The sequence below is a fragment of the Zingiber officinale genome, chromosome 9B (assembly GCF_018446385.1).
Source record: "Zingiber officinale cultivar Zhangliang chromosome 9B, Zo_v1.1, whole genome shotgun sequence".
NCBI classification, from domain to species: Eukaryota; Viridiplantae; Streptophyta; class Magnoliopsida; order Zingiberales; family Zingiberaceae; genus Zingiber; species Zingiber officinale.
In genome coordinates this window covers 86217823-86230703 of record NC_056003.1, presented here as the reverse complement: position 1 = coordinate 86230703, position 12881 = coordinate 86217823, and the positions used below count along the sequence as shown (strand labels likewise).

The following is a 12881-nucleotide window of genomic DNA, read 5'->3' as shown; positions in this document are numbered from 1 at the left end:
GGAGACTGTTCGTGAAACTGATTTGGAGAACTCATCCCAGATATTTGATTTGAAGACTAGACTCTGGCAGTCTAGACAAGGAGAAAAAACTGTCATAGAGTACTATAATGAAATGAAAGGGCTGTGGCAAGAGCTGAACTTATGCTATGATGATAAATGGGAGTGCAAAAAAGATAGCATGAAGTATCACAAGCGTATGGAAAGTGACCGAGTTTATGTGTTTTTAGCGGGGCTTAATCGTGAATTGGATGAAGTTAGGGGAAGAATTCTGGGCAGAAATCCTTTGTCATCATCAAGTGAAGTGTTCGCTGAAGGAGGGAAGAAGGCAGAAGGAAAATCATGTTGAGTGAGAAGGCACCAAGGTTTGAAGTGCCGAGCCGTGCCGCCCGAAACAGGCGAAATTTACCGTTCCGGCGACGAACCGAAACCGGCACATGAGGAGAACAAATTTCGTTGCCACCGGAAGCGTCGCAGGACTCTTCCGGTGGCGGTGGAGGCGTCGCGCGACGCTTCCGTGGCCAGAAGCGTCGCGCGACGCTTCCGCCGCGGCAGGAAGCGTCGCGTGACGCTTCCGTCGCCTCCGCAGCGCGCGATCGCGATCGCGAGATCGGGATCGCGGGATCGGGCTCGGGCGGACTGTTACAAAAGAAATTTTTTTAATTAATTAAACAATTCCTAAGTGGGATATTTTAAATAGCCTTTTATAAACCCTAATTAAATTATCCCTATATTTAAAATTTAAAAAAAAAATAAAAAAACTTAATTGATATTAAAAAAAATCTACTTACTGTTTTAAATTTATTTAAATTTTTTTTAAAAAAAATAAAAAAATCTAATAAATCATATTTATATTCTAATAATTTATTATTATTATTATTTTGCTGTTTAATTTATATTTTAATTTTTTTACCATTTTAAATATATAAGATTTAAATTAATAATTAATTAAATGAATAAACAATCAATTTATATAATTATGATGTATCAATTTTAATTCGAGTAATTAATACATCTTTAAAGAAAATTATATTTAATTATTATTTTTAACCATATTAAGTTGTTCAATATACAATTTATTTTAAAATTATATACAATAAACATATCTATCTAATAATTACTATATATTAATAAAAAAATATCGAAACTGTATCGGCACGGCACGATACGATACCGAAACCGTATCGTTCCGGTCTGAGACCGAAACCTCGGCACGGGTCGAAATTTTAAACCTTGGAAGGCACTACCTATTTCAGAAAACTCAGCACTGTTAAGCAAAAAATTTTCTACCGCACCTCTAAACCGACAGCCAAGAAAGGCAGAAATTGTGTGTGAACACTTTAAAAAGCCCACTGAAACATGTTGAGACTTACATGGCAAGCCACCTAACTAGAAACCAAAATCTTTCAAACAAAAAGGCAGTAGAGGTTCAAGAGCTTATCAATCTAGACCGGAAGAACAAAACAGTTCTGAAAAATCCTCGGGGACCTCTTTCAGTAAGGAACAAATAGAACAACTGTATAAGCTTTTTCAATCCACACCTTTTTCACAATCTACTCCATCTTGTTCAATAGTACAAAAAGGTACTTGCAATCTGCTTGTTTCAATGCTTCAACCATATCTATATGTCCTTGGATAATAGATTCAAGTGTCACTGATCACATGACAGGATCCTCCAGGTTGTTCCATTCCTATATCCCTAGTGTTGGAAATAAAAACAATTAAAATAGCTGATGGTTCTTTATCTGCTATTGCTGAAAAGAGTATATTGTCATCTCTCAAACCTTGATTCTCCAAAATATTTTACATGTTCCAAATCTTTCTTGTAATTTGATTCCTATTAGCAAATTAACTCGTGATTTAAAGGGTTTAGTTAAGTTTTCCTCAAATTCTTGTGTACTTCAGGATTTGGACTCGGGGAGGACGATAGGCAGTGCTAAGGAGAGTGGAGGCTTTATTACTTTGAGGAAGGAAGTCACTTATGTAGACAAGCCCAGCAATCCACTATCATATCAAACTCTAGTTCTAGTAGCGATGACATAATTATGTGGCATCGTAGATTAGGACACTCGAATTTTTATTATTTGAAGCATTTGTTTCCGAAGTTATTTGACAATACAAACCTTTCTGATTTTCAATGTGATATTTGTCAATTTGCAAAGCAGCATCGCGCATCTTTTCCTGTTCATCGATATCAATCATCGAAACTTTTTGCCCTTATTCATAGTGATGTGTGGGGACCATTCAAAATAGCAACTCTTTCAAAAAAAAAAAAACAATGGTTTATCACTTTTATTAATGATCACACTTGTTTAAGTTGGGTGTATTTACTTGTTGATAAATCAAAAGCTAGACAAGTTTTCAAAAAAAAATTCATGATGATTGAAACACAATTTCATGAGAAAATTCAAGTGTTCAGAAGTGATAACGGGATAGAATATTTTAACAATTCTAGGTCAATTTTTTCAACAACAATGTATAATTCATCCACTCAAACACCACAACAGAATGGGGTAGCAGAAACGAAGAATAGACACCTAGAAGTAGCTAGGTCACTCATGTTCACGACCAATGTACCTAAATACTTATGGGGAGAAGCTATTATCACTGCTACATATTTGATTAATAGAATGTCTTCAAGAGTGTTGAACTTCAAATCACCCTTAACCATTTTTAAAAATTATTTTCCCACGTCTCACTTATATTCTGATTTACCTCTCAAAAGTGTTTGGTTGTGTAGCCTTTGTCCATGCACATCATCATAATCGTGATAAACTAAACCATCGTGCTATCAAATGTGTGTTTCTAGGATATTCCCCTACCCAGAAGGGGTATAAATATTTTGAACTCCATTCCAAAACCTTTTTTGTGTCTATGGATGTTACATTCTTTGAATCTAAACATTTTTCAGCACTCCTCTTCTAGGGGAGAGTAAGTTGGAAGACTCGTTGTTTGATTTAGAATTAGAGAATGTAGAAGGAAATTCAAAATTTGAATTTAGTACCAAAATTGCTACACCTTGTTTGAGCAGAATCTTGATACTCGAGTATGAGTTGATGATGATAAGTGGTTGGGTAAGTTTACAAAAGGAGACAACCCCAAAGTAAGCAAGACTCCACAACTCCACACGACCAAACATCTGAATCTAAAGTCCAAACTCATTTGAATCTAAATCCAGGAATTGTACCCGACTCCTCTATGTCATTAGAACTTCCTATTGCACTTAGGAAAGGTGTTAGAACTTGCACTCAACACCCACTCTCAAATCATGTGTCTTACAAAAATTTATCTACTTCTTATTCAAGTTTTATCTCTCAATTACAAAGTGTGGATGTTCCTAAGACTATACAGGAGACTCTAAGTGTTCCAAAATGGAAGAAAGCTGTCCTTGATGAGATGAATGTACTTAACAAAAGTGGAACAAGGGAAATAATGCCCTTACCAGAGGGAAAACATACAATGGGATGCAAATGGGTATTTACTGTGAAACTTAATTCAGATGGATCGTTGGAACATTTTAAAGCAAGACTTGTAGCTAAGGGTTTTACACAAACATATGGAATTGACTATCAGGAAACCTTTGCGCCAATCACAAAACTGAATACTGTCAGAATACTACTTTCCTCGGTTGCAAATCTTAATTGGCCCCTATATCAGATGGATGTAAAAAATGCATTCCTGAATGGAGGATTGAAAGAAGAAGTGTTTATGGATTCACCTCCAGGCTTTGAAAAACAATTTGGGGAAAAAATCTACAGATTAAAGAAGTCTTTGTATGGATTAGAATAGTCACCACGGGCTTGGTTTGAAAAATTCTCGAAATCTGTAAAGCGAGGTTATATTCAGGGGCAATCCGATCACACAATGTTTGTGAAGCATACCATAGAAGAGAAGGAAAGATGGCAATCTTGATTGTGAATATTGATGAAATAATATACTCACAAGAAATGAAGAAGATGAAATAACCCGTTTGAAAGGTTGTCTTGCCTTAGAATTTGAGATAAAAGATTCGGGACTCTTGAGGTATTTCCTAGGAATAGAAGTTGCTAGATCAAGAAAGGGAATCTATGTATCCTAATGAAAATATGTTCTAGACCTACTAAAGGAAACAAGAATGAGTGGATGCAAGCTAAATGAAATATCTAAAGGAGCCAACATTGAGAAAGAAAGATATCAACGTCTTGTAGGTAAACTTATATACCTTTCTCATACAAGACCTGCATTCACCGCACGAGGAACACATGGATGTTGTCTACAAGATTTTGAGATATTTAAAGAGCTCTCCGAGAAAAGGTTTATTGTTCCAAAAGAACAACCAGAGAAGCATAGAGGCATATACATATGCAGATTGGGTAGGTTTTATTTCTAACAGGAGGTCTACTTCAGGATATTGTACTTTTCTACAGGGTAATCTTGTATCATGGAGAAATAAAAAACAAACTATTGTGGCTCGTAGTAGTGCAGAAGCTAAGCTCAGAGCTATAGCGAATGGTGTATGTGAGTTACTATGGCTAAAGCTAGTTCTTGAAGAGTCGAAGTTAAATTGGGAAGCGCCAATGAAGCTATTCTGTGACAATAAGTCAACAATTAGCATTTGTGAATAATCCAATACAACATGATCGTACAAAGCATATAGAAGTTGACATGCATTTCATCAAAGAAAAGCTCGAAGGAGGAATAATTTGTATGCCTTTTGTTACATCTAAACAACAGATTGTCGATGCCTTAACAAAGAGTCATTTCAAACCCAAGTTCGAAGATTTCATTTGCAAGTTGGGCATGATATATATCTTTGCTCCAACTTGAGGGGGAGTGTAGAAAAGGAAATAATATATTCAATTAATATAAGAATATTTGATTAATATTTTATTCCTTATGGTGTGTCTACTAATTATGACTAGGATTGTGAATCATGGAAATAAAATTTGTATATATAGTGTAGGGTTATACTATGTTAAATGTATATACAAAAAAAGTATTCTTACACCACATATTTGGCTGCCTATATCGTTTGTGTTAATCTTCAAATAGTAAGAACCAACAAGCGCCAATGAGATTTGGTATTTTATTGGGGCCCCTAATATCCCCGTGAATAAGGGGAAAAGGATGAGATGGATTATATGGAATAGGTGAATATGTGTACGAATATGTTTAGAGAGTTGGCAAACATCACACTGAAATCAATTTAATTTTTTATTAATAAATAGTGATGCAAATAGATGCTTTAGGAACATAAAGTTTGGATGACCTAATCGATAGTGCCATAACATAATGTCACTATCTTTATTGGAATGAAAACAAGACTTGAGATTCTTGACAAACTGACACTGAGAGTTGAGTTGTGTACCAATGAGATATAACCCGAAACAGAATTCAACACTGCCAATCATCTTCCCAAAATCCAATGTATGAAAAAAAAAGATTGTGCAAAAAATTTAGTCTCACAATTGAGGTCGTAATTAAGTTTACTTAAGTTACAATCTAATTCTAGGACATATAATATAGCTTGAAGGGAAAGAGTGGGTGTCAGACGTATAGTCCCCATTCCAACGACTTTGGATCTTGATTCATTAGTTATGTGTACAGTCTGAGAATCATAGTATGAAACAAATGTAGTAAATAATCTTCTATCACCTGTCACATGGTCGGAGGCACCAAAGTCAACTATCCAAGAGGAGGTTGGGTGTTGATTTGTTACATGAAAGGCAAAATGTTCAATACCTAGAGAATCATCATTGGTTGCACCCTGCTCCACGAAGGTTGCTGTATTGGCAGTGATTTGCTTGAGAGCACCCATCTGTTCCTTAATAAAGGGAGATGTTTTTGGTGCATCAACAGTAGTAGTATTGCCTCGATGCTCATACTTTCGTGTAGGCTTCCAATTTGTAGGTTTGTTGTGCAAATCCCAAGTCTCCTTATGGTGGCTCGGTTTCTCACAATGTTCACATTGTGGATGTTCTCTTTGTGCAGCAGGGTTTGGAGGTTGCTTTCTTGCAACGAGAGATGTGAATTCCTTTGTGGCAGTGGCTAAAGGCAGAAGAATCAGACAAATGTGTCTTGGTTGGAGTGCCCATCATGATCCTTTTCCAGCTTTCTTCACGACAGACTTCAAAAAATACCACTTGAAGATTAGGGAGAGGTTTCATGCCAAGGATTCGGCCACACACTTCATCGAGAGACTGGTCAAGTCCCATAAAAAATATAAATGCCGTTTAGTTTCAATGATTTTCTTGAAGTATGTAGGCATCGTTGGTGCACTTTCACTCATGGGATTCAAAATGATCTAATTGTTGCCAAAGCCTTGTTAATGTGGAGAAGAAGGTAGTGACTGATTGGTCTACTTGGCGTAGGTCTTGGAGAGTGCTTTCGATGTGGAATAACTCCATGGTGGTTGAGAATGTTTCCCAGACAGCATCCCAAATTTCTTTTGTTGATGAGTAGAGGAGAAAGTTTCCTCTTATTTTGGTGATCATGGAACTGATAAGCCATGACATGGCAAGGTTGTTTTCTATTCTCCAATTTCTAATTTTTGGATCACCAGCAATAGGTTTGACAGCTGGCCCTATGAGATAGTCATCGTGACCATGGCCGGCCACAAGCATCGTCATGGACTGGGCCATTGAAGATAATTGTGGCCATTGAGTCTGTGATCAATGTTAAGGGCAAGGGAGGAGTCGACTGGGGTTCGGAACTGATTGGTATATTCGAAGAAACATGAGTGTTTGTGGCAGATGAATCGCTGGAGGTTTGGTTGGAATAGGCCATGGATTATGAGGCAAAAGTTTTAAACTGAGAAAGATGTTGCAGTGACTTGGATAGAGAGATGGCAACTTCTAGTTTAGTCTTGGCTTTGATACCATGAAATTTTGTGAGGAAAAGATCATCTTATTCATAGATAAGAGTAGTATAAATATGACGTAAGACGTAAAAAAAATACCTAATTTCAGATTCTAATTTATAGGAAATTGACAACTAATTACATGATTGATAACTAATTACATGGAATGACTATAAATACAAGATATTAATAGCTGTAGCAAAATATTAGAATCTTTTAAATTAGGATAGTAATATTCTAAATTACGATAGTTTGACTTTCCACGAATATAAATAGGGGTGAAAGGGAAAATTGAATACACGACTCATACACAATAAGTATTCGCTTCTCCGTACTCATTCGAGGGCTTCTAGTGCTCGTGTCTAGTAATATCTTCCTCATGCTTATTTCATATTTCCAAAAAGATTTTGTGCAATGTTTCTTCACCTCTCTTAGGAGTCTCTTTAATTGTGGGTATTTCAAGCTTAATCCAGATTGTCAGATTGTAGAGTAGAGTAGGACATTAGGGTCCAAACCACATTATACCTTTGAGTTAGCAAAATATTTTTTTGTGTTTATTATTTTTATTGTGTGTACTCCAAACATAATTGACAAGAGATAAGTTTAGCCTTGCACTAATGAAAGCAAAAGAAATGAGTTTTATTTTTCAGCTTAAATGTTGTTCACCCCCTCTAGACGCACAACAATGACAACTCTCCTCGCTATCTTTTACTAAGTCTTCAGCAAAACCCTCTGGTAAGTCACAACATTTAAGAACTAGTTTACATATTATAAACTAGAATCCAAATATATGATTATCACACTACCTTAAACTCAAAAGAACCAACTAAATTAAAAGAAAGCACAAGATATGAACAAAAATTGATAAAATTCCTTATATCAGTAAAACAACTAAAATTTTGTCAATTTATAGTACCTCCTAAGTTTAAATCTTGTTTTTGATTCCTTATCTATTTCTATTCACCAAATTAAGAGTTTTATCGTGTGTAAGCAAGAGATGTAGGTTGGTACTAGGAGAAGATTGAGATAAGTAATGATTATTATAAAAAATATGTTGATGCACTTTGTAAACTAAAAGACAATATAGAATAACGTATGCATTCATTTTTCCTAGAAATTCCATTAGGATTCCTACAAAAGCATTTATATTCATTCTAACGGTGAGGAATATCAAGCCTAATGCACGTCTATTTAATTTACCAATTTATTTAAACAATAGTTCAATTTCAAATAAGAGAATATGCTAAATTACTAGGAGACATTCAAGTCTTAGACTTTGTGCTTTCACTATGTCTCTTGGGGGGCTAGCTACAAAGTGCACTTTTACCTCTAGAATAGAACCTCTAGATTGGAAGCAACGTTTAAAAGGTTTTGGTCTGACCGGAACGATACAGTTTCGGTATCGTATCGTATCGTGCCGATATAGTTTCGGTATTTTTTATTTATATATAATAATTATAAAATAAATATGTTTATAGTGTATATAAAAATAAATTGTATATTGATTTTGTATAAGTTCTCAATTATTGAACAATTTAACCTTGTTAGAAAAAATAATTAAAAATAGTTTTATTTAAATAAAATTGATATATCAATAACTCGAATTAAAATGGATCGATCTATAATAATAAGATATTACTTTATATATAACAATAATTATATAAATTAACTATTTATTCATTTAATTAATTATTAATTAAATAATATATATTTTAAATAGAAAAAAATATCAAGTAAAAAATATAAAATAATAAAAAAATATCAGAATATAAATATTGTTTATTAGATTTTTTAAAAAATTTTAGAATTTATAAAGATTTTTTTTAATTTTAAATGAAATTTAAAATAATACAAAATATTAAAAAAACATTAGAAATTTTTAAATGGAATTTAAAACATTTAAAAAAACAAAATATTAATTAATAAAATTTATTAAATTTATTTTAAATATATTTTTTATATATTTTATTAGGATAATTTAATTAGGATTTATAAAAGCCTGTTCGAAATATCACACATCTTAGGAATTGTTTAAATTAATTAAATAAAATAATTATTTATCGTAAAAAGAAAAAAAATGCAATCGCATGGATCGCTCACCCGCAATCGCTGCGGGGGCCTCCGATGACGCCGGCAGGTTCGCCCAATGACGCCTTTGACGCCGCAGAAGACTTCGCGCGACGTCTTTAGTGCCGAAGGCATCGCGGGACGCTTCAAGCGCCGCCGGAGGCGTCTCGCGACTCCTCCAGCGTCGTCGAAGACGTCCCGCTTCTCCTCCGGCACCGCCAGAGGCGTCCGCGACTCTCGAGACAAGGACGCCTCCTGTAACGGTTTCGACCGCTTGGCGGAACGGTAAAAACTGTCTGTGTCGGGCGGCACGGAACAACATTTGATTCCTTGATTGGAAGTAATATTTTTTTTGACTCACAAGACAAAACAATTAAAAAGGAAGAGAAATAAAGCAAAGATGAAGATCCTGCCAGTATATCATTCTTTGGACCACCAATTTCTCATTCTTTGAAAGGTAGCCAAAGAAACGATAATAAATAAACCATTCTCACAAATTTCATGTGACAATCATTACTTATGTTTGGAAATAACCAAAGAAAGTGCTAACTTGTACAAAGTCATTTCTCCTTGATCAGGAGAACAACATAGTTCAAAAATTGAGAATTTACAATTTTAAAATTTGACAAATCTTTTTAACTAATAGTTATAGTAATTAGACATAAATTAGACCTTTTAAAAGTCGATTATAATTGTAGAGATATGATAAACATTTTTTAGTCAACTTGGCCTTATTTTAAATCTGGTTAGGATCCAATGTCAATTAATGAATAATTTCCTTATATGAATTGGGAGTTTGTGGCTTTTGCAACACGATTTTTCACACCGCATTACTAATTACTAGACCAATCAGTGATACTTGCAGAAGGTAAGCACACTCAGACAGTTAGAACACGTCCAATTACTAGGCCTATCAGCTTGAACATATCCAATTGCTAGCCCAATTAGTTACTCTGATCCATCAAATGCGGCATGCAAATATAAATTTACTTGTAAAGCTAGATTTATAATGGAATAGCTATGTTAAATAAACATTATTTACCTGGAAAATAGTATGGTATGGATGATCTATAGCCATTTTCCTTACAAGAGAAACCAAAGCAATCTGCACATATCGGGGCTTCACGAGTTTAATAAAAACAATACTTCTAAAAATAGAGGAATATCCTAAAAAACCTGGAAACTGGTTGAGCTTTGTCCATCTTTATAGATACCAAGTCTTGAAGCAATCTGATAAACCAGTGGTATAAATTTGTATGATTGAACCTGTAAAGACCGAAAAACAAATGTGCTATAAAGAATAACTCAGCAGAAAATTATGATGGATGAAGACTCTACCATTGAGTCATATTAACTCCAATAGTACAGTGGAAAAAAAACAGCCATAGATCTTACCTCCTTCACTGTACTAATCATCTCGTCGACAACATTATTTCTCGAGTAGAAGTTGAACCACAAGGAAACAAGACGAAATACCTGGAGTGTGTAACTCTCACTATTAAAATCAAACAATACATGTATTATGATTAATAAACTAACACAACATGCAACATTGCAAACCAATCCATGTAAGAAACCACAAGCATATTAATCTGTGCAACAAAAAACATCCACATCCATTGCTTCTACAAGGAAAACCGAAACATTCATTAAAACTAACAAATTAAGATAACAAAGACTATGAAAAGACATCACTAGTACCGTGCTGCCATGTTCATAATATTTCATAAGACTACTGCAGTCACAAAGAGGATTGAGTATGAGAACGACTACCGAGTATTGAGATGTATCACGTGGCCAAGATCTGCCATTGAGAGGAGCAAACAGGATTGTCCTAAAAAATAAGACAAATATGTAAAGTGCACCTGAGTCCTTTTGGAGGAATGTGCCTTGAGGTGGCCATGCTAGGCATCTGGTTGAGGTTAGCTTGTTCCCATTATGAGGATTAAAGATTTAAATGAGAAGTTTTGCATCAAGATATGAGAAGAGAGGTTGAGGATGAGTCATGTGTCTCTTTCTCAGCATAGTGAGTCGTAGCAACATAGGTTAGGACTTGTGCTCGAATTTGACATCAAGGAAGTTCCGTGTTGGATTGAGTTGTGTTAACGATAATGTCATCATGATTATTGGTAGAATCCTTGCTCCTACGCATGGATTGAGTGGCATGAATAAGGTATGTGAGACTGTATTGATGATCTACACTATAACATTCATTAGTACAACTTGACACATATAACCAACCTTACTTAGTTGATGTGCAGACATACGAAGAAAGACAAGAAAAGAAACAAGAATATTAAAGAGTAGTCAAGATTACGCCTATTGAAGGAATACTCTGAGAGACACGCTTAAGAAGATTGCGCCTATTGAAGGAAAACACGAGACACGCTTAAGAAGATTGCGCCTATTGAAGGAAAACGCGAGACACACTTAAGAATTAAGATGATATAGACACTAAGTGTCTAATAAATATCCCAATTAGGCAATATGAAACCATGACAAATATGCAATTAATAAGGAAGATGGAGACCAAAGAAGAATTGATTAGCATTGATAAAATAGAAAAAAAAAATCTATTTTAAATTAATAAGGATATAATAGGGGATCGAGCCCAATGGATTAAGAGGAATCATATAGCTGACCCTACCTGATAGGAAAAAGGCTTGGTTGTTGTTGTTATACGACTTGACCCTGAACATTTACTATAGGTGAGGTGATCAACCTTAATGGGCCATGTGCTACCTTTGTGTTGATTGTGTTCCTAGGGTGAGATGGCGCAGTATCATGGAGAGGAAAACATTCATATATTTGTTATTATGTGTATGTTGCACCTGTCATGTAGAATTGGAAATTAGAGTATGGCAAGTATCAAAGTGAGAAGCTAAGCTTCATGGTAGCAATCCAAAGTAAGTTTGTCTCATCCAATACATTAAGTCGAAATGATACATTATGAGATCATGCATGGCAAAGCCAAATTTTAGAAAATGGCATCAATTGACACCATAAAAACTTAGGAATGTACATATGAGAATAATAGAAGAGTATTATGTTAAACTATTTTAATGACATTGAGACCACCTACTCAATAAAAATGTCACAACAAAAAGATGACAACATATATTACAAGAAAGAGATTATTCCCTAATTTAATCAGCAAAACATTGATTAAAATCTTAATGATGTAAATATACAAATGATATAATTCAAATTTATTTACAAAAAACATGTCTAATTTCAATAACTTAGAAATATGACAATTTTTTTAGTTTATTATAATTACCAATTGAATTGTATTGATCTTATTGGATGTATTGACTTTATTAAATCAGTACAAATCCTATTCAACCATAGGCAAAAAAATATCATTATAATTCTATCCGTGATAGTAGCTCCTTTGAGATCCTGGGCATAGGAGTTTCAATTATCAAAGGAAAGTAGGAGTGGTTTTGTCAATACAATCATGAGTACAACCATGAATCTGTACTTGTGGTTATGGCAGCAATAAAATTGCGAGTATGTTTATATCAATTGAAGTTAAATATTGATCATCATAGTAGATGATTGATATGTAGGGTTGAACCTATTGTCGAGAAAAGATTTTGTGGTGTGATTGATGATGGCTGACGTTGAGAGTAAAATGAGTATCCTACGGTTGATCAAACGAAGGTATGAAGTCACATACCAACCAATCTTAGTGACTTGGTTGATCTGATCAAGGTGTGAAGTTCTGAATGGACCAATTTTAGTGATTTTGTAATGGGTTAACTTTGGTTAAAACAAGCCAACCCCTTCTTTGACCTTTTTGGTTCATTGTGTATTTCTTATGCACTCCATAATTAGAAAATTGAACTGTAAATATATTCCATTCCTTTATGTATTAGTACATTTACACGAATAGAATATTGTCTCAATTTTAGTTGATAGAAGCATTATGAAATAACTTGACAAGGCATGCTAGTAACTAGTTCTCCTTTGGTTG

General features: G+C 34.5%; 1 protein-coding gene across 8 annotated transcripts in view; it reads right to left on the bottom strand.

Moving 5' to 3' along the window:
* LOC122022708 (serine/threonine-protein kinase ATM-like) overlaps nucleotides 1-12881 on the bottom strand; it is an 82154-nt gene that overhangs the window by 20095 nt on the left and 49178 nt on the right. For all 8 annotated transcript variants that reach the window (XR_006123066.1, XR_006123067.1, XM_042580776.1 and 5 more), the window contains 3 exons: nucleotides 10298-10378; nucleotides 10079-10168; nucleotides 9945-10007 (listed from right to left, as the gene is read on the bottom strand). Coding sequence is in view for 6 of the 8 variants with exons in the window: in XM_042580776.1 (XP_042436710.1) it covers nucleotides 9945-10007; nucleotides 10079-10168; nucleotides 10298-10378 (234 nt within the window). In the remaining 2 variants the exon portion in view is untranslated. The remainder of the gene's footprint in view (nucleotides 1-9944; nucleotides 10008-10078; nucleotides 10169-10297; nucleotides 10379-12881) is intronic.